Raw genomic sequence first — 23,883 nt, 5'->3', positions numbered from 1 at the left:
ACGGAGGACACCGAAAAAGTGCAAAGAAGGGCAGTTCGTTTCGTGTTATCGAGCAATAGGGCTGACAGTGTCACTGATATGATTGGCTAGTTGGGGTGGCAGTCACTGAAAACAAAGGCGGTTTTCTTTGCGGCGAGATCTATTTACGAAATTTCAATCGCCAGCTTTCTCTTCCGAATGCGAAAATATTTTGTTGACACCCACCTAGGTAGGGAGAAATGACCATCATAATAAAATAAGACAAATCAGAGCTCGAACGGAAAGATTTATGTGTTCCTTTTTCCCACGCGCCATTCGGGAGTGGAATGGTAGAGAGAATGAAAATGGTTCGATGAACCCTCTGCCAGGCACTTAAGTGTGAATTGCAGAGTAACCATGTAGATTTAGATGTAGATGTATGTTGCAAAACCAGCTCCAGTAACTGTTACAATCAAGAAGTATTCACTATTATATTTATTACATTCACAAAGATTTAGGTACTCTAAAAATGTATAAGAGTGAAACTGAATGAGGCAACAGGAGAAGACACCAATAACACCGTCTTAATACAATAAACAAGATGAATTCGTACGTACTTAAAGGTAGTACTTGCCGAGAAATTTTCTCACATATTGCTTTTTGTGGCACTGCAGATATCGAGAAGTAAGGACTGCAAATCAGTTTATTCGGTAGCGTGTTTTACAATCTCCTAATATAAAATATAAATTGGAAATAAAAGTTCGTAAATAATCTATGTTACTTTCCTCAATGGTTTCTAGTTTTATGGTAGTCGACTGCTGAGGGAACTCATAGATACCATACTTGTGTAACCCTGGAGACGCAGCACAAGTGGAAGTGGGACATGGTGCCTACACGTGACGACGGTATAAAAGCGGCATGGCAGGCGCAGGAGCTCAGTCGTCCTCGTTCATCCACGACAGGAGCATCCGCCGCAGCAATGGCCGCCGGTACGGTAAGTAACGCGCCCAGGCCGCCCAGTCACCCTCCCACGCATACGTGTGCATACAGACAAGACTGCTCTGACGTGACCTTCAGAATTTGCCGCTGGGACGACGCGCTCGTTTTGGACTATTCAACTCGACCTTGCGCATCTTCTTTCTCCTGCGGCCTTTTCACTCAGTCTCCATTTCCCGCCACGCTGTATCCTTTAGGACCGAGCCGTCCTTGAATACGTCGGGACCTGGAGTTAAGTTGGGATTTATCGCTACCCGCCGCTTGCGAAACTTTACGATCAAAATAGCCGGAGAGTCCGTTCCACCGGAGACATCTAGTAGTGTGATGGCCTGTGCTGCAGTGCTGGTGTTAATCGATTTCACCTTTACATTTGCCAACAAGGCGGTGTACTGGCTCAACAATAGACGTATGCTCGCCAGGTGTTATTTCAAAGTTACTGTTAGTCCGTCGTGATTTCCTAGAGGACGCTCGCTGTTGTGGCTTTTACAACTAAGCATCAGCGTATTTCGCTCCTTGCTTAGCCATTGCACTTTATATTGCACCGATAACTATCCTAATGTGAACTCATGGTTGACTGTTGAAATCACCGTCTCGCGCGTTCACCCAACAATTTTGATCTCAATTTGTGCACCTACCCCAGAGCAATTTTCCAGGAATTTTCTCCGTTGGTGATGGAAATGATCGATTGTTGTCCTACGAACTCATTTAGCGCTGCAAATGTGAGGGTTAGTCAGATCACTAATCCTCACTAAATTTGCTATGCAGTAGACAGTTATGTGGCACAAGATTCTTATTCTACAGTCTAACAATTAAGGAATACATTCCGTCACTAACGCTGCAGAGTCCAGTTTCACACAACACAGGAAGGATCCAGGATAAATGTCTCTCTTCCCCTCCCCCACCCCCCCTCCACGCGTCTGAACCAATATTTAACATCAGTAAATCTAAATAAATTGTAATTGGATTCAGAGGATTTAGCTGTTTTATGATTCGCCTGCATATTGTTTGTAACACAATTTAATTTTGGCACAATTTAGTCCGTTTCTGCCTGAATTAATTTTCTCTTCTGAATTTTACAAATCAGAAATTTATTTGTTCATTGTCATTAATGAAACGTACTACAACAAGCTAAACAGAAAAGTAATTAATAATTTAAGCAAAAGGGGGTGTAACATATATGTCACGCCAATCAGATCGTACATTTTAAGTGACAGTAAATAAAATAAAGCGGTGTATGTCATTTACATTAGGTTTTGGTAACAGCATTCATTTTGTGTGGTACGGTCTAAAACGCTGTGTGCACTAACCAACACATTTACAGTACGTTATTCTGAAATTCCTTTGCAGCTTCCTGCTGCGCAGCATCTTGCTTTTTTCTGTGGCACCATAACTACCAGACGGTTCTTTCGCCGTATTTGATGTCATGCAGCACTCTACCTTGATATGGATTACCTACAGGGCGACCAGGACCTCTAGGGTTTGTTGCATTGGATGTCAGGTAACGTTTCACAATGTGACGCCAAAATTGTAGTTGTGGCATATTCGTACGTGTCTTTCTGTAGCGAAGCCACGCATTATGTACAGACACATTCAGTAACCACGGAATAATTGGCCACCACCATTTATTTCCTCTGATTCTCACTCTATAGAACGCTATATTTTCGTCCGTTTTGTCCGATGCCCGCATGTTTTTGTTGTATTCATATGGTCGCGGTACAAGTATTCTTTTCTTCTCTTGTCTTCAATATCGGCTCACAGAGCTAACTAGTTTGATCACATGGCAACATGCTTTACCGTGCTCTCATTGTAATCCAAATCTTGCTCAGGCGGAAAGCGGAGAGAAAATACTTTTTTAAATATATCTGTTAATGGACTAAGTTTCCACATTTTATCCTTTACATTGATTTGTGTTGTACCACACGAATGATTGAATCTCATAATTGTTTCAAATCTGTCTCTTCTCATCAAGTTCTGCATCATTTCATTTCTCACATCTGATCTTGAATCACAGTAACATCTTCTGCTAGGTAGAAGTTTATAGCCCCAGAGAATTAGAATTCCTAGAAAATCTTTTATCTCTTCAAGTGTTATTTTTGGATCTGGGCAGTCTTTGAACAAAGCGTATTTTGTACATTCAGTACTGAGAAAATCAATTGTTTCGTCACTCCAAAACAGTACAAAGCACTGAATTGGAGACAAAATTCTGTCTTTACTGTGATCACTCTTCCAATTTCTTATTACAAATGGTTCAAATGGCTCTGAGCACTATGGGACTTAACTTCTAAGGTCATCAATATCCTAGAACTTAGAACTAGTTAAACCTAACTAACCTAAGGACATCACACACATTCATGCCCGAGGTAGGATTCGAACCTGCGACCGTAGCGGTGCGCGGTTCCAGACTGTAGCGCCTAGAACCGTTAGGCCACCCCGGCCGGCTCTTATTACAGTTTTTGAGATCTGTATCTTTCCGACCTCATTTGAATTGACATTTCCTCATTTATGATCAAGAGAGCACTCGGTCTCAAGTTCACTACCTAACCTGTTTTTATTTGTTAATACCGCTTCTGCAACAGCACGAATCTGCCTTGGTCCAAGGTTGTCTATCTCTCCGCATTATTTTCCATCAGAATCCTAATCCGACTCTACATTAGCTTCAGAAGCCACAGTAAATATATTCGTTACATCTCCTTCCTCCTTCTCAAGAACAACCAGGATTTCATGCAAAGACGAGCCTCTAAGAAAGAACGAAAATTTATATTAACCGTTCTGCTTAGCGGAAGATACGTGCAACACTCAATTATAAGCTGTATTTGGAACCATAATACTGAAATGCATTTTGTAGCTAACCTTTAATATAAATTTCAACACATTTAACATTGTTTTAAAAATTGTGTGGTATATTGGTTCAGAAAATAGTACTTACTTCTAATTTCAAGACATAATCGTATTGAGAAAATGTTTTCAGTAAATGAACTATCAGACTGACACTATCCCCTTCCTGCTTTCAACTGGTAGAAAATCGCTTAAATATCAATAGTAGAGCTTCGTTAACTGAGAGACATACAACAATAGGCATATCAAATGCAAGCGTTGTTGCTAACAAGAGGAAACAATGGTAGAATGATATGTGACATACATGTCACGCTGGGCAGAAAAGGGTTAAAGCAGTACAATGTGTTCATTTCCTATATGAATTGAAAGAAGAACATTTACAGATTAATGAAGTGCATTTCTCAGTATTTACACTACTGGCCATTAAAATTGCTACACCAAGAAGAAATGCAGATGATAAACGGGTATTCATCGTAAAAATATATTATACTAGAACTGCCATGTGATTAGATTTTCACGCAATTTGGGCGCATAGATCCTGAAAAATCAGTATCCAGAACAACTACCTCTGGCCGTAATAACGGTCTTGATACGCCTGGGCACTGAGTCAAACAGAACTTGGATGGCGTGTACAGGTACAGCTGCCCATGCAGCTTCAACACGATACCACATTTCATCAAGAGTAGTGACTGACGTATAGTGACGAGCCAGTTGCTCGGCCACCATTGACCAAACGTTTACAGTTGGTTGGAGATCTGGCGAATGTGCTGGCCAGGGCAGCAGTCGAACATTTTCTGTATCCAGAAAGGCTCGTACAGGACCTGGAACATGCGGTCGTGCATTATCCTACTGAAATGTAGGGTTTCGCAGGGATCGAATGAAGGGTAGAGCCACGGGTCGTAACACTTCTGAAATATAACGTCCACTGTTCAAAGTACCGTCAATGCGAACAGGAGGTGACCGAGACGTGTAACCATTGGCACCCCATACCATCACGCCGGGTGATACGCCAGTATAGCGATGACGAATACATGCTTCCAATGTGCGTTCACCGCGATGTCGCCACACACGGATGCAATCATCATGATGCTGTAAACAGAACATGGATTCATCCGAAAAAATGACGTTTTGCCATTCGTGCACCCATTTTCGTCGTTGAATACACCATCGCAGGCGCTCCTGTCTGTGATGCAGCGTCAAGGGTAAGCGCAGCCATGGTCTCCGAGCTGATAGACCCTGCTGCTGCGAACGTCGTCGAACTGTTCGTGCAGATGGTTGTTGTCTTGCAAACGTCCCCATCTGTTGACTCAGGGATCGAGACTTGGCTGCACGATCCGTTACAGCCATGCGGATAAGATGCCTGTCATCTCGACTGCTAGTGATACGAGGCCGTTGGGATCCAGCACGGCGTTCCGTATTACGCTCCTGAACCCACAGATTCCATATTCGGCTAGCAGTCATTTGATCTCGACCGAGCAGCAGTGTCGCGATAAGATAATCACAATCACGATGGGCTACAATCCAACCTTTATGAAAGTCGGAAACGTGATGGTACGGATTTCTCCTTCTTACACGAGGCATCACAACAACGTTTCACCAGGCAACGCCGGTCAACTGCTGTTTGTGTATGAGAAATCGGTAGGAACTTTACTCATGTCAGCACGTTGTAGGTGTCGCCACCGGCGCCAACCTTGTGTGAATGCTCTGAAAAGCTAATCATTTGCGTATAACAGCATCTTCCTCCTGTCGGTTAAATTTCGCGTCTGTAGCACGTCATCTTCGTGGTGTAGCCATTTTAATGGCCAGTAGTGATGATTTCTCAACCTTCTCCTGTTACGTGTGATCGTTTCTTTTTCTCTTACTGACAGGTCAGACCGACAGTTTTCATTTACATTTCCTGTCATTCTGCAACTCGCCGATTGTGTAAGTTTCTTCAACACGACCGCAGCCAATTTTCATCCTCCTTCGTTCTCATACCAAGTCTCCCGTCTCGATGATCTGTCAAATGGAATATCAACTCCATCCTTTCCTTTCTTTCTTTTAATTCTTCTTATTCTTCATGTTACATTTAATAGTTCAGACACTTGCGGTGAAGTTTCAATTTTAGAGTCTGGCCAAACTATTACATTTTAACACTGTTTGACTAGAGCGTATTGACTGTAAGCTAAATATGAGGGATTACTGAAAAGTAATCCCTCCGAGTATTTATATGGTACCTCTTAAAGCTTTTTAACTAAAACAACCGTTGTTAACATTCATGTTTACCTTCACGTCTACTTATTTGCAGCCCTCTTCCGCTAAATGGCTCAGAACTATAGCGTGTAACATGCGGTACCGTAATTATCTCGGTGCATGAGAAACAGCTCAGGAAACTAAAATCTTCCACGTACTCCTTCAGCTTGAGAGCGTCACACCACAAACTGTGCTACGACATCTGCAACAATCCGAAGCCACGGGTTCACTGTTCCTTCGAAGACTTCACTTTGATATTGACAAAGCGGTGCAAACAGAGGTGAAGTTGTTGCTTCGTCAACATACTCAACTATTCTACAGTGACAGTGTAGCAAATTACTCTCCCGTTAGAGCCCGCATCTCGTGGTCGTCCGGTAGCGTTCTCGCTTCCCACGCCAGGGTTCCCGGGTTCGATTCCCGGCGGGGTCAGGGATTTTCTCTGCCTCGTGATGGCTGGGTGTTGTATGCTGTCCTTAGGTTTAAGTAGTTCTAAGTTCTAGGGGACTGATGACCATAGATGTTAAGTCCCATAGTGCTCAGAGCCATTTGAACCATTTTTTACTCTCCCGTTAGAGGAAATTTGTTCGTTGCCAGGGTAACTATTTGTAGAAACAAATATATAGACCAGAAAAGTAAAAATATAAAATAATAATAACGTCTTTTGTATTTAAAATGCTCTAAGAACTTTCACTTTAAAAAATTCGGAGGACGTACTTTTCAGCGTGCCCTCGAATGTACGTTTGACGAAGCACGCCATACTCACTTGAAACGATGGCAATAGTGGAATGAAACGGTATAACGGGATGACAATAGTGGAATGAAAGGGTATTCTATCCCAGCTGACGACATTCTGTGCAGCAGATATCTGTTCCTGAGCAACTTTGTATTAGATGTGGACTCCCCTGCTACAAAAATATAGAGCAGATATCAAGACTAGACAGGATTGGTGATGTATCACGCAATTTAAAGTAGGAAATGAACGTGGTCTGACATATTAAGCAGTGTCGCTACGATACATGGTTATTCTGGTCATCGTTTGGACATTAAAAAATTGAAATACATGTTATTTATAAGATCAAACGTAAATGATCAGCGTAACATGTGAACAAATATAATCAACTTAAGGACTGATTACAGTTAAACTTGAACCTAAGAATTTCTCTTATGCGTCTGAATGACTTTTTCACCTTCAGATGCTATTTCCGAAGCTATAAAAATTCCAGGTGGAAGCATTCTGATTACTCAGCCGCTGTTAATCTTCTTTTCCCTAGCGTTTATCCCACCATTAGCGGCTCCCTTTTTCAGGATTTGTCAACTTTTATTTTTTGGCTAACTTTGTGGACTTATGTACTTTCTGGAGCAAGAGTCTTCAACGAAACCTTAGGGAGGGAAGTCATATGAGTCATTTGTCTCTGAATCGTGGTAACTTTATTCTGAATGTTATATACCTATCGTATTCTCTCAGACAGACATTGAGGAATAACCCAGAATTTATCAGAGCAAGCATGAAAAAACGCCAAACACAACAGACAGATTTTTTGGTTCACCAGCGTCAGGCCGTTCGCAAGAACAGGTTCGATCTGGGTCAGGCTCGTCTCTCTGTGCGCATTGCACGTTAACCGTCTTCACACGGGACGTGTTCCTCGTCTCTAAACACGCCAGACTTGGTGTCCGTCGTGGTTGCTGCACGCTATGAAACGACTTCCTACATCTCATGGAACGTGCTCCTCATCGTGATTTGCGACCGCAACATTCTCAAGAGGCAGTTTGCGGTATCTGGCACATGATTTACATAGTTTCTTTTACGAAAAAGGGCCCGCGTAAGACAGCTGCCTATTATCATAGCGAATGTCGAAGAAAAGCATAGAAAATTCTGGACTCGTCAATAGCGAATAATGTTGCACAACGATTTGACATACATACTACTAGGAGACAGAAAGAAATGAGTAACATTAGGCGCTAGTGGGTACTGATTTAGGGCAATGGGGAAATTTGGAAATTTATGCTAGATCGAGACTTGAACCCGCATCTGTTGCTTAGTGGCCAGAAGCGCAGACCACTGCGCCATTCATGCGCAAAAGTCATCGCAACTGAACCGACCACCCTACCACGCCTCCCGACAGACCTAAATTCTCAACTTATCCATACACTACTGACATCGTGCCCCTGTCCACTGTCCTCATTAGTCACGGCATTTCGCCGATTCCCGTAAGAATTGCACCTACACTGGAGTGATCAACCGGTCGGCCTCTTTAATTATGCATGTGTTGTCTGTTCTTGATGTTCCATTGACTAACATTGCTCTGAAGTAAAGCACTTCAGCACATACATTTCAGGGTCTAGATTCGTTTCTCAATTTCATTCATAATAGCAGAAACTTACAGTGTGTAACTTGCGTTTCTTTCTGACATAAACTGTCTATTACTTTAAGATATCTTTCCAGTGGAGAGATATTCCAGTCATTGGTCTCTGCAATAATAACCGATAAAAATACGTTATTTATGATAAATAACATCGAATACTCAATTAATACTTCTCGTATATTAGTAACTAAGAATCCTTTAGAAAACAAAAGACGAAAAGAGGTTGCCATCTCCAATCTGCTGCCTTTCTCTTCGCAGCCCACGACTATTTCAAGTTAACTATGACTTCAACATTACAACCAGGCCTTCGTGAGTGGTATACACTGTCTCTATCTACAAACGCCATTATTTGATATTTAACTGTGACAAACTGTATCAAAACAATGCACTTTTGATAGATCGCCAAATGCCGTAGCATTGAAACGGTATACTTTCAGAGTACACAAGATGTAACACTTAAAATATCAAATGTAGGAAGCACTCATCTACCAATATATAATTTCCACTCATTTTAAGCAAATGGTAGCTACAATGACGCACCTTAGAGAGATCCTCAACTGGCCAATGGTTTGAAGAACCTTATCTTCATATCACTTATTGCATAATACAGAAAACCCACCAAATACGCAGCTTAATACAACGTGGTGGCTCCTTTCTGTTTGGGGCAAAAAAACGGTGTCGCAATTCACTTTCCTGTCCATGAGGCAAAAATCTTACATGCCAGATTCTTCATTTCACGCTGCGCAGTATATTGGAACGTGGTATTTCACGCTGTGTCGTCACCGGTTCCTCAGCCTTGTGCGTTTTCATTATGCGAACAACTCGAGGTATTTTGCGTGCAAAACAGTACAACACATAAAAATTACAAATTAGCAGAAGGCCATCGCCTATAGCAGATTGTCATTATGCCAAGAGAACCACAGAGGTATATGGCTGCATGAAATAAGTAATGAGAAGTAGCAGAAATAAAATTTGCGATAAACTTCAAAACTGGTAACTGTGAAGTAAAGGAGTTGCGGAATTTTGCTAGCGTGAAAGTAAAATAACGTATGATGGATTAAGCAAGGGGGCACAAGAAGCACTCTCACAGACAAAGACAGTATTTCTGTCCAAAAGAAATCTACTAGTACCAAACTTAGGCCTCAATATGAAGGTTAGGCTGAGAATGAATAGAGCACAGCTTTGTACGGCAGTGACTCGCGGACTGTGAGAACACCGCAAAGAAGAGATTCGTTGCGTTTCATATGTGGTGTCACAGAGCCGTGTTGCACATTAGGTGGAATGGTAAGGTAAGGAAATCCAGTGTCTACGAAGAAAAGAATGTATTGAGAACACTGACAAGAATGTGGGACAAAATTGTGGTACGGCATGTTTAGGATATCGGGATATTACTTCCGTGGTACTAGAGGGAGCCGCAGAGGGTGAAAGCTGTATAGGCAGGAGAGACTGGAATATATCGAGCAAATAATTGAGGGCGTGGGTTGCAAATAGTACTCTGAGATGAAGAGTTTGGCACAGGAGAGAAATCAGAAGACTGACAGCTGACAAAATATAGTAAGACCACAGTAACTGTCAAATAATTTCCAGCGAACGTGCTTGTAAGCGATAGTGCAACTATTCCCAATAGTACTTCTTTGTCCAGCTAAAGGTAATTGATCACATGAAGAGCCTGCTCACTCCCTTTTCACGTGAATCCTTAGACAGTCAGCCAAGAGACTAAATTAATCTAAGAAAGTATGCTGAAAAGGAATGCGTCAGAATTTCTCACGTGAATCGAGCTCTTTAAATATAACAAACGTTCTTAACATTCTGCATCATTATTCTGCAGGTTCGCGCATTTTCAGACCTCTGTAGGTAGATGGTTCCGAATTATAGTGTGTACCATGGTGGTGAGTAGCGTGGCTACTCTGGTAGGTAGATGGTTCCGAATTGTAGTGTGTGCCATGGTGGTGAGTAGGGTAGCCACTCTGGTACGTTAGAAACAGCGTGCTGTGATAGAATTTCGAGTTCGAAGAGTTGGTCCACACATACAGCACCCTCTCCTTCAGAAGACCGCACACGCCGACGCCCTGTGTTCAATGTCATCGATCATTCCCTATATACTCTCAACTTAACACCATCCGATTTTCTTCCGATTCCAAAACGTAAAGAACAGTTGGCGAGGACTTCACTTTGACAGTGATGAAGTGGTGTATGGAGAGGTGAGACTGTGGCTCAGTCAACAAAGTCAAACGTTCTACAGCGACGGTATCAACACACGTAACTCGTTGCGTGTGTTCATCGCCGGGATGACTATGTTGACAAATAACTTTGTTGAGATAAAGAATAAAGACGTAGGATGTTAATATTGTTTTATTTAAAAAACTTCAAGCTTTTTCACATAAGAAAATGCATAGTTATCCCTCTTCAGCACGCCCTCGTGGTATAAAGTTCTTCTCCTTGTTGCAGAAAACATGGCAGCAACTATCTTGATTCTACCTAATACCGTGTCCCGGTTGGGTGGGATAAGATAACGTATTACTACTGTCGTTATCTGTCAGTGAAGAAAAGTTTCATAATCTGCTTCTACCACGTAACACCACAAGTGTTAAATTACAATGGAACTTAAATGCAAATACTAATATACATGGTTTGACTTGTAGTACTGTGTCTTTCAATTTTACAGCTAGTGCCACACAGCTAGCATATTTGGAATATGTACCACATAAAATGGTTACGGATCAAGATGATTCTGTTTCTACGGCCTCAAATGAACGTGCAGTCTTTCTTTACAAAAACGTGCGCTACCTGCAACTTTTCCTTGGAGACGAACAGCAAGGGAATCTTATATACCTTCGAGATCATCGGGAGATACGAGTATAATTTTTCGTTTACGTTTCCATCAGTTATGGAAGTTTTACAGCACAAGGTCGTGAATATTCTACAGCAAATTTCTGAAAGCACATGAACAATTCTAACCCAGCAAGTAGATCGTAAGAACTCTTTAAAAATGTCTGCATTGGTAATCTACTTGCTCACTTTAACGCTGAACTAACATGTCACCTTCTAGGACCATGTGGTGTGTGGGTGCTTGCCAACTAACCTACCTCCTGAAGAAGTCAGATCTACTAGACCGAGGCTTCCGATTTAAATATCAAGCCAGAGGTACCTAAGTAGATAAGATGTAGAAAATCTCATGTTACAGCTGGACTCTACTGTCACATAATTAATAGTTGTTGACAGCCTTGGATCTGTATTAACGTTGTTACTTGGCAGGATGTTTTTCTTTTTTTAATCTGTTAAAGCAGCAATTCCGCGTGGCTCAACAGCGTGGCAAAGGTCATCAGAGACCACTTATGGGAAATGAGTGTTTCTGCTCTATTTCATCTTTCACTACCATCTTTTATTCGTATAACTGTTACTGCCAGTGATACCTGTGTGGAATAGCGTGTATGGTCTAAGATACTAGCGACATACCATAAAACGTTAGGAAGAGTATGATGCACACAATATGGAACATTGCGTGGATAGATAAATGCCAAAACTATAGCACAATTAGTTTGACAGCGAACATACGCAAGAACGTCCACCTCCACAACTTAGTGGTCAGCGTAGATGGCTCCCATGCAGAGTATCCGGGTTTGATTCCCGGCATCATCAAGTACTTTTATTCCTTGGTTGGAGGGCAGGTACGGGGTGCACTCAGTCTCCTAATTTCCACTGTGGGCCTATTTGCCCGCAGAGCAGCGGCTACACTGTCTGGACAGTCTGCAAAACAGCAGGAAGAGCAATAAGGTGATTACATGCCCCTCCACCACATCACCTTGACGATGTAAAGCGACCAGTAGACACCCGTTGGGCTTGCATGGCCTGGCGATGAGGTCGTTCACACATAAGTATGAAAAATAAAATTTAACGTTTCTTGGATGACGATCAGTCTGGCTATGAGAAACGACATCTGAGCCGCAGATCGACTTGCACTCAATAATGGAAACAAAATAAAAACTAGTACCCTTTCACAGTATTACAAGAGCTATTCGGAAAGTGTGATCTGATCAGGCGCGAAATGGAAGCCACTGTACAAATCCGACGAAGCTTTGGACAGACGTTTTGGGCAGTGTCTCTAACATGCCCGTCGATCGCATAAAATCGCTTGTTTCAGTTCTGAGCGCACTGTGAGCGAGTAAAGGTGCCTAGAACAATAGTGTCTCCCACCAAGTACGAGGGCCCGCTGAGAGGTTTCGCCTCAAGGTATGTAGCCCACATAACATAACTTCCACACACTTCCTTCTTGATGGCAATTCTCAGCTGCAGGCTGAAAGGGCAGTGAAGACGCTTCTGCAGCCTTTTCAACGGGAAGTGTTAGATCACCCACAACAGATCCCTAATTGGCTCGTCCAGTGTATCATCTCGATTCACATGAAACGCCGGATATGAAGATAACTCGCTACAGACCAGCATAGAGAATTTTCGGAACGCACAGGCGCCTGCCTTCTATGACGAGAGTGTTGGAAAGTTGGTATAACGCTACGACAAATGTCGCACCGTACTTTCCAGTCTTCGTATAAAGAGCACACGAAAATGTACATGTGCTTTGTGGGGTTCTGCCGACTTGCTGTTTCCATTTTCTGCACAATATTTCGACGACCGAGCCAGTAATCTTCTTCAGCTGCTGTGAGTGCTGTTGTTATGTGTGTTCGTGGCCTAGACTCCAACCAGGCTCTGGCTGCAGCAATGGGTGTAGCCGAGCTGGACATCGAGAGAAAAGTTCATCAGTCGTACTGGCTGGTGTGTGCCGGTGTGTCAGCCTCCCAGCAACCCATGGATGGAATTTTCCAGTGGGCGAGAGACATTTCCCCGTAAGCCGTGGTCCAGCCTGTCGGCAGCTGCTGTTGACAGCACTGTCTGTTGAGCACGGCAGCAATATGGAGCCTCGTCCGCTACCCCAGACGAAAAACGAAAACTCGGGGAAGTAATTTATAAAGTTCTGGAAGTTTGGGAAAAAACTCATAGGAGATGTAGTCTTAAGAAACAAAAGATGTCCTTCCCCAGAGGTGAAAGACTATGTTTTGTACCTTTCTTCGGTTTTTACGAGAAACGCTTCATTCTTCACAGACATCTACCATGACATATTCATAGTGGGATTCTGTTCAAAGAAGGTTATATCCTCGTATTAGGAACGATAACCAATTTCCGAAACATTCTAGCTGGAAGAGTAAAAATTCATTAGCCTGTGTGTTGGGCATAATTTTCAACTTCGAGTTTAATTAATTTAAATATTTCCTCTATTTCTTCAGACCTGTTTGCTCTTTATGCATCTAGAAACATATATCTACATCTAGAAACATATACGTATCACATAAATGTTTGTACTAAATCAAGTAGGTTAAAGAAAAAAAGGGGGAGAGAGAAACTGATTTTAAAACTGACATTTATTGATTCTGAACATTTCTGTAATACAGATTGTTATTCAGTGTTATGCAACTTAATATTTATATTGGACCTAAAGTTATTTGTCAATAAAATTAAAAACAGTTTGTAACTTCCCCACAAAATAAAATAAATATTATGGATAATGATTCTGGTTTAGTGTAACCTCAAAACAAAATTCTTGTACAGTGTAACCTCCCCACAAAATTCATTTACATTTATAACCTCCCTACAAAATTATTTTCTCATTTGCCTCTTCCCTACAAAATTCTTTTCACATTAACCTCCACACAAAATTCTTTCTGATTTAATCTAAGCTCAAAATTCTCAACAGTAAAAATTATAATTATGTCGTTCACATTCAGTGTAACGTCCCAATAAAAAAATAAATTCAGTAACCTGGTAATAAAACAATCCAACTAACCTCTCAATTAAATTAATGCTCACTTATGACTTTTCAATAATTCACTGTGAATTTAACCTGGTAAATTTTGGACGACAGCAGTGCTGCGTCATGGCCATTCTTACCTCAATGAAGTCGCCGGATATATCTGCTCTTACAATAAATTTTTCCGGCACAGCTCTGTGCAATGCTGGCCGACCTATCTGTCATTTTTGAAAGGAAGCAACTGATTTTTCTATTGCAATAATCGGGATGATCATGGATGGGAGAAATTAGTAAATTCTTTAAATTGAAATGAATGGCTGTTAAAAGTTACTTTTTATGAGGAAGATTATTATTATGAGAGTTTTAAAACATTTACATACGACTTGAGATAACACTAATACATATGCGCGAGGCTGCTTTTTACCTTATACAATAGTAATCAGGCTCCGGCATCGCTGCACCGCGACCGGGCCAGCCAACACGATACACCATACCAGACCAGAGCAGACTCCAGAGTAGCAACAACTTACTGCTACAGCTACACAGTTCCTACTGCAGTCAATACTGCTCTCTGGTCAGAGATTCTCTTATACCTTGCATATCGCAGGCAGCGCATGAGCAATACATCGAAATTACATCTGCTCGGACCTCTTACAAGTTCTAGAATTAAGTAACAGCTACTGTCTTAATAATATATTTACAATGATCATCCATTGCCATGACGAAAGTCACGTGATGACTCCTAATACCGTGTCGGACCTCCTTTTGCCCGGCATAGTGAAGCAACTTGACATGGCATGGAATCAAGAAATTGTTGGAAGTACTCTGAAGAAATGCTACCTCCATAGCCGTCCGCAATTGCGGAAGTGTTAGGTACGGGATTTTGTACACAAACTGATCTCTCGATTATGTCACAAGAGTGTTTGAATGGATTCATACCGGGCATTCTGGTGGTCAAATTATTCGCTCATATTGTCCAAATGTTTTTCAGACCAATCGCCAACGGCTGTGGCCACGTGAAATGAAGCATTCTCATCAATAAAAACTCCGTCGACGTGTGGGAACATGAAGTCCATGAATGACTGCAAATGGTATATGACTGCAAAATGTCTCCAAGCAGCCAAACACAAACACTTACAGTCAACGATCAGTTGAGTTGGACCAGGGCACCCAGTCCATTAACGCCAGATTTCGTCTCACTGCCGTAGCGGTTACTTTCCATTCATGGGGTGCTGGGAGGCTACCACACCGACTCACGCCGGCCAGTACGATTGATGAACTTTTCTCTCGATTTCCAGCTCGGATACAGCCATTGCTGCAGCCAGAGCCTGGTTGCAGTCCAGGCCATGAGCACACATAACAACAACACTCTCAGCACCTGAAGAAGATGACTGGCTCGGTCGTCGAAATATTGTGCAGAAAATGGAAACAGCAACTCGGCAGACCACTCCAATGCACATTATCTACATTCTCGTATGCTCTTAATACGAAGACTAGAAAGTACGGTCCGATTGCTGACGACATTTGTCGTCATCGATTTCTATGGTTATTTCACGAATTGTTGCTTGTCTGTTAGCACTGACAACAGAATGCAAATGCCGCTACTCTCGGTCGTTAAGTGAAAGCCGTCGGCCATTGCGCTGTCAATAGTGAGAGGTAATGTCTGAAAGTTGGGATCATCGGCAAACTTTTGGCACTGTGGATCTCGGAATATGTTGCGTTCCCTAAACGTTTCCAAAACGTTTCCAAAATTCCCGTCGTGCACCGCTAATCACGTCGGAAATCTTTACACATAAATCACTCGAACGCAAATGACTGCTCCGCCAATGCACTGTCCTTTTATACCTGCCATCTGCAAATGTTCGTATCGCTATTCGACGACATTTGTCGCTTCGTTGTATGCACAACACCTATACAACTAAAATACTGCAATACCTGTTGAACAAATCAGCCGTTGTGCATCATTATTTTCAGAAAACTCTCCTCTAAAACTTCTGTCAAAGCAGTGCGAGTCATGCTAGTTGATCTTCATGCTCGACAGATTTTACACGCTGTTGTGCAGAGTATGTCAGCCTTCATATACATGCATTTTCTTCCGCAACCTTGAGTGCAGCCACATGAAATTACTAGTATTATCTTGTCTGTAGATGGCAGCCGTTTCATTTGAACTGGAGAGCGTGATGAGTTTTATTCCCTCCAATTATAGTTTCTAGGATCCAAGTTGTTACCCAACCCTAGCTGGACTTTTATACACGCTCGGAAGGAGTTGAGGCGTCCTGCGTCAGTGGTGAGTGGCAAACGAGAGAGTATGACAGCATTGCTTGCTTGACCCACGAACACATTAAATCAATGACAATTTCTATGAGTTAAGGTGGCACAATCACGACTATTTCGTGTTTTATGTACAGAGAGAGACAGAAAGAGAGGGAGAGGTAGAGAGAGAGAGAGAGAATGTATTTTTTTCCCGCTTTCGCAGTGGCCTCGGGACTGGAAGCTTTTTTATTTCAGATTCTATGTTACAGTTCTCACTACTTACCAAAGAGCCTATCTATTCAATTAGATAAGACGAAGACGAACTTAAACTTCTATCATCTGCTTGTACCAATGTCTGGTAGCTTACGCAATTCACTCATTTCAACGTTTTGTAGAAGAGTACGAGCTTCATGCTTCCGTTCCTTGGTGACTCGTACCAAAGTTTCTAACGTCTTCGTCACTTTCGACTCCTTTCATTCGCAATATATTTACCTCAAATAAAACAGATGGTAGCGTCCAGCATGATTCTTCTCTCAGTCCACAGAGTAAAAGCGTAAGTATCAGCATTACATAACGCAACAAAATTATTTCACACTGGCTAAACTGGATACTTGCTGCGAAAAATGCGAAAAACGATAGCGGCAGCTACAGGGGACCGGTGAGAGAAGGGAAAGGGACCTCTCGCCGTTTTCATTGCTTGGCTCTAGCCTGATTCGAACAGTACAGAATGCACAAGGAATTTTGTCAAGTTGAAAATCAGCGAAATATTTCCACATACCTAGTGACTCTTTTCATTTGCATAACTGATCAAATAACAAAAACAGCAGACATATGGATTAACAGAATCCAATTCCAACTCTTATTTTTCGAAAACTATTCGTCTGACATAAATTATGCACAAAATCTTTTATTGTGTTGAATTTACGCGAAATCTCGGTTGTAATTACATTTCTCTCCTGAAAATAAGCGATTTTGTGCTGAAATTTAAAAAAATTAAGACTGAATTTTAGTGGGGAAGAAAAGGGGAACGCGCTCTCCCTACCTTGGAGAACTTTTCTGTTTCTTACCAAAACACCTCAAATGTGTATTTCACCGAAGTTTCGAAACTTCGTAAATTATTTTCCCCATTTTCTGCTTTTTTGAAGAGGTTGAAAATAATCAGCCAACCATTTGCAACCAAAAGCTTATTTAGTCTTTGACCTAGGTTTCGATATTTATAAAAATATCTTCTTCACAAGGAGTGGGCTCTAAAAATTTATATAAACATAGATAATAAATTACTGATACTAGAAAAATTTTTACTCACTTGTAACATCACATGGTGCTAAATTACATAAGCGGAGTGGAGCGACTCATGTGATACATAAAATTCATATTAAAAACCAGTAACATCAGATGCTATGGCTGACAGCAGCCAGATTACATTCAGAGTACGTCAGATTAAGAGCAGAAATGTATTCGTCCACTGGTGAAGACTCTTACGTACTTAAAATTATAACAGGAGTCCAAAGAATACAATATTTGCTTTAATATTAGTATTCACAATATCAGAGGCAAAGTGCAACTTTTCATAGTCTCAAGCAATAAGAAAAATTGGGATGGAGACCGCGCTAAACACATGCTCGTAAGAACTACGGCTTGCTTATATTAAGTAACAGCGTTTTATTTAAAGTAAGAATGAAAATTACTTCTAGCCAGCCGATCTTAAGTAACTCAGCACTGTTTTCGAGGAGACGGCTACGTGAAGTATTACACTGTATTCGGTTTTCCCTTCAGCCACGATACTCACGCACTGTTGTCCAGAAAGATAGGTTTATAAATAACGAAGCTGTTACGCTTTCAGTATGAGTTTTGAGGCAACGGTGCATACGCCAAACCAATCAAAAAAGAAATTAACTTGCGTGTGGTTACTCGTTTCATCGGCAAGTCGAATTTCGTCTTATCAGCGGATGACGTTTGCAACGTAAAGGTGTCACTCGTTCACTGAGGATAATTCTCGATCAAACCAGTCAGAAAATTTACCCTCTTCGCCCCACTAGAAGGCGTTAGCCAAAGAAACAGACGAACACCTGTTTCAAGATAGGTAATGGCAGCAAAGGCAACATGTGGAACCGCGTAATCTTTTAGAAACATAGCGTCAAGGAGACATCGAGCATAGGACCGAGGCCTTGGCCTTATAACGTCAGAAGTGTAATGAGTGCGACTGCAAGTTACGCGTGTTTTGTACCCAATGTCAGTGCTTGTCATTATAAGAGTGTAGCGATGACGAATGTAATGTAGAAAAATTTGGGTCTTCTCAGAGAACGCAAACACGGGCACATTCTTGATTCTGAATTTTTAAATTCCAAGATGGCTTTTTACACCGTTCCTCATAAGAGACTTGTAATCAAATTATGTTCCTGCGGAATATCTTCTCAGTTGCGGGACAAGATTCATGATTTCCTGTCAGAACGATCGCAGTTCGTACTACTTGACGGCAAGTCATCGAGCAAAACAGAAGTAACAGCTGTAGTTCCCAAGGAGGTATTACCGGCTTCCTTCTGCTGCATAACTGTGTAAACCATTTTGGAGACAAAATGAACAGCCCTCTTAGATTGTTTTCAGATGACGCTGTCATTTACCTTCTTGTAACGTCATGAGATGTTCAAAGCGGAATTGTAAAATGATTTAGACAGGATACCTGTACATTGCGAGAACTGGTAATTGACTACATACTGAAACGTGTGAAGTCATCCACATGAGTACAAAAATGAATCTGCAAAATTTCTGTTAGGCAAAAAATCACACAGATCTAAAAGCTCTAAATTGAACTAAATACATAGGAATTACAATTACGAGCAACCTAACCTGGAACTGTCACTTAGATAATGAAGCGGCGAAGGCAAACCAAACACTAATTTTTATTGGCAGACACTCAGAAAACGCTACAGATCTGCTACAGAAACTGCTTACACTAAACTTGTCCTTCCTGCGCTGCCATGTGTGCGTTCCCCTTGAGACTGAAATTTTTCGATATCAAAAAATTTCAAAGGCAAGTTCGTTTCGTGTTATCGCGATAAAGCACACAGAGTACCACTCGTGTGACACGCCAATTAGGGCAGAAATCATTAAAACAAAAGTGTCTTACCTTGCGACAGAATCTTCTCATGAAATTTCAGTCACCACGATTCTCAATCGAATGCGAAAATATTTTGTCCGTGTCTACCTAAACTGGGGGAAATGATCATCATAATGAAATAAGAGAAACATAGCTTGAAGGAAATATTTAATCGTTTGTCTCCCTGCGCGCTGTTCGAGAGATCAATGGTAGATAAATAGCTTGGATGTGGTTCGATGAACCCTCAGCAAGGTACTTCATTGTGAATTGCAAAGAGATGTAGATGTAGAAACTACGGCGAGGTGGCATTCCACAGTCCACTGCATTTGCTGGGTCACACTCACGGCACGGATGTCTCTGCTGTTGCGTGAAGAGAAGCCACAACAGTGAGCCGCGGTGACAATTCGTGGTGACTCCGTCGCGCTGTCCGTATGGATAATAGTCTTGCTTGCTGTGTTTGCTGCATACAAGCCTCTTGCTTGACTCCAGAACATTGACAGTTGTAAAATTGCAAAACTTGACTTATTGACTGAACAGTTTTCATTCTATGTGTTTTGATTCACAATTTTTGCTTCAAAAGGCACTCAAATCATCAGCAAATTATATCGCGACGAAATTTCCACCAACTTAAGTGTCTTGATATCTCCACTATAGTTAATTTATCAACGTCTCTTTTTGTGACCATCTGATGCAATTCAGCTGCCAGTCTGTCAATGGAAAGCAGTCCTACTGCATAAAATCGATTTCTTCAGGTGGAAGGCTCTATTTCAACGCAGCCTAAATTTTGACGTAATAGAAGTTGGTTCTCATGTAAATTTACAGACACTGTCAGCCACAGTATATAATTCCTAATAATTGTACGTCTCTTTTTCATAACAGTTGTTGCATTTATCACCTCTCAGTGTGACAATTAAGTTTTCACTTTCGCTTTCCTCTCAGAAATTATGCCCAGTGTTACGAACGTCTATTCTTTGTCAGAACCTCTTCTATTTTCGCAATGACATAATAGGTATAGATGGAAGTAGCATACATCAAGTAATCCCATCAAGTCTGATTAGAGCGCGTTGCTCAACCAACTTTTTACTCTTTATACTGAAGCAGTTGAGTTACCTGACTCAAAGTACAATGTAAAAATACCTTGATACCTCTACATACGTAACTAGTTTGGTCAAAATAAGATGTTAATTATGATATTTTAAATATTTTGTAGCTGTGAGCTCAGAAACATTGTGTACAATTACATAAAATTAATATAGTCAGTCAACCGGTTGGCTATTACATTTTATATAATTCCTTGCAATGTTGCTGAGCTCACATTTTATACATTTTACACATTACATTTCATACGATGTTAATTCATCAAGATTTCTATAAAATTCTCGGTAACATTTAAGATACTTTGGCTAAACAAAACTCGATTCCATAGCTGCAATCTACTAATTAACATATCATTTGATATACATACCTGACTATTTTTGTACTTATTTCCTTTTATGTCTTTAGCTGTTCTATCCCCATGGCAATGGGACTTACCCAATATATTACAAACAGTACTTGCTTGCAGCTAGAATCGTCAATCTGTGCGGATAGCCAGATTCTACTTTGACAATCCGAAAGTTATTTAATGTTATTTAAAATTTCCTTCTGTGACAACTGGAATATGGCCAACATCACTGTCTTATCATATAATCAGTCACCGTTACCCGTTTTCAGTGAAAGTATGTCGTCCCTCCATATTATCACTGGGGAAAATACTTCTCACTTTTAGATGTCCCAGAAATATTCTCAGTTTAGCACCTGATGATGCTCTCCTTCCTGTTAGTCTGCACTTATAAAAGACTATATGGGACCTGTAGGACCACCGCATACCAGGGTGGGCCAATAAATCCCATACCGTTGATAATGTTCTATTGCATGTTGAGTAATGCTTTATTTTGGTGTCTATTCGTTTTCCTATAACACGTTTATATCATTGAATAGCCACTGACATTTTTGAGCTCGTAATATAAAATCTGTATACATGTGAAAGTCTGCACTTATAAAAGACTATATGGGACCTGTAGGACCACCGCATACCAGGGTGGGCCAATAAATCCCATACCGTTGATAATGTTCTATTGCATGTTGAGTAATGCTTTATTTTGGTGTCTATTCGTTTTCCTATAACACGTTTATATCATTGAATAGCCACTGACATTTTTGAGCTCGTAATATAAAATCTGTATACATGTGCAAGTCTGCACTTATAAAAGACTATATGGGACCTGTAGGACCACCGCATACCAGGGTGGGCCAATAAATCCCATACCGTTGATAATGTTCTATTGCATGTTGAGTAATGCTTTATTTTGGTGTCTATTCGTTTTCCTATAACACGTTTATATCATTGAATAGCCACTGACATTTTTGAGCTCGTAATATACAATCTGTATACATATGCACGCCACTTCTTTCTTCAACGTTTTTAATTACCGTCCCAAATAACAGCTTTTTTGACGTGAGTACGGAATTCCTTTTCATTTTTGTGTCAGTGTCACATGGTATTCTTTTCACAACGAACTTCATGTGACTACATTCTAGCTAACGTGGGATACCCAAAATAATACATAAACAGCTGGTAGTTAGACCTGGTTTAAATCGGGGTTAGAAAATCGTTCCTACATATGGAAATAGAGTCTCATCTGATGTCGGGTAGCACTTGTATTTTATTTATTTATCTGTTTTTCCCTTTCAGCTGTTCCTCATAGTGACGTTGGTAACTGCTATCTTGGCGGCACCCCAACGTGACAATCCGAAAGACGCCACTATTCTGGAGCAGGAGAACGACTTCAATGGCGTCGACAACTGGCGCTGGAGGTATGGAGTCGTGTTTAAAATACAAGTAACTTTACTGAATATCATAAAAACACTGGGACGGACTCAGCTCCCGTTATGAGGATTCAGTGGAAGGAACCCTTCCAAAGACGTTTAGAGCGCTTCTGCTGAGTATCATGTAATTACAGAAGAGTAGTCGTTCACTTAGTTCTTTTCGAAGACAAATGCAGTGTCATTTTCTCAACGTTTTCTGCTCCGTGTACTAATATTGTGTGTGAAAGAAATGACTTTTTGTCAAATCTAAAATGAGAGAACTTACACTCTAGTGACCCGTTGGATGGTTTTTGTTCTTCATGTTATGTTCATGATCCATAAATCTCACGACGAAAGAGAAATTTTGGACTACAAAACGCACAGCATTACTTTTCGTTTTGATAACCTTCACTCTAGATTTGTCAAAGAACGTCAAGGAAAAAAAGTGCGGTCATAAGCAATTTGTCTCCCGAACAGCGATGTATCGCTAAGTCATTTGAACGAAGTCTGATCCAGTGTCTGGTTATCAGTGGTCTATGAAACAAGAATCTGTTGTATTATTTCGGCAATTTGTGATGAGTTATACAGTACAATGGTAAGCATATTTGACTTTAGAGTGCTAAAATTGGAATTTAGTGGCATTCTGGGTGTATCGGATGATGGTAAATTCAATATCAGCCTCACACGGTTATTGTAAAACTCATGTTTTCAGATATTAAATAAATGAAACTGCCGCAGCAAGTTATAAAGATTGATCCCAGTTTTACAGTATTCATACCACGTCCTGGCAAGCATACGAGCGGAAATTACATCAGAGTTGTTAGTGCGACACCTGCGTCAGCCTAATATTCAGTTCAGCACGGAGAGTAATATACAGGATGTCCCAGAATGTTTTCGACAAAATTAGCGTTGTAGAAGATCTTTTGACGAACAAACAGGGGACAAAAAATGGTTCAAATGGCTCTGAGCACTATGGGACTCAACTGCTGTGGTTATCAGTCCCCTAGAACTTAGAACTACTTAAACCTAACTAACCTAAGGACATCACACACATCCATGCCCGAGGCAGGATTCGAACCTGCGACCGTAGCAGTCGCACGGTTCCGGACTGCGCGCCTAGAACCGCGAGACCAAACAGGGGACAGAAATGCGTGTCGGTAACATCATCCACCGGTGCTACAGAGTATCGTAGTTATACACGGCTGTCACTATGCCAACGCTTCGGCAGCATACGTGACTTTTTATGCTGACTGCCTGTCAGCGGAGCGTCACAGTTGTTTGTTATTCAGTGATCGAGGCTGATTGCCTGTATCGCTGTTGGTGAAGATGAGGCTAGCTGCTGCACAAAAAGACCTGGTCTCCTATGAATGTGGTGTTCTGATGCCTTCGTGGATTACAGTTTTGTATGGGTTTCCATCGACTGTTTGTGTTTTTCTAGGAAGCGTCTAATATCTCCATTGTTTTCCAGTACACAGGAGAGAAGTGAACTGCAGATGGAAACCCGT

At 41.2% G+C, this 23,883-nt stretch overlaps 1 protein-coding gene across 1 annotated transcript in view; it reads left to right on the top strand.

Moving 5' to 3' along the window:
• Nucleotides 1–826: 826 nt before the first annotated feature.
• LOC126203704 (larval cuticle protein 65Ag1-like) overlaps nt 827–23,883 on the top strand; it is a 40,668-nt gene continuing 17,611 nt past the window's right edge. The window contains exons 1-2 of the mRNA XM_049938073.1: nt 827–952; nt 22,266–22,387. Coding sequence (XP_049794030.1) covers nt 842–952; nt 22,266–22,387 — 233 coding nt within the window. The 5' untranslated portion in view covers nt 827–841. The remainder of the gene's footprint in view (nt 953–22,265; nt 22,388–23,883) is intronic.

Source organism: Schistocerca nitens, chromosome 9 (assembly GCF_023898315.1).
Source record: "Schistocerca nitens isolate TAMUIC-IGC-003100 chromosome 9, iqSchNite1.1, whole genome shotgun sequence".
Taxonomy (NCBI): Eukaryota; Metazoa; Arthropoda; class Insecta; order Orthoptera; family Acrididae; genus Schistocerca; species Schistocerca nitens.
This window is presented reverse-complemented; position numbering and strand designations above follow the sequence as displayed.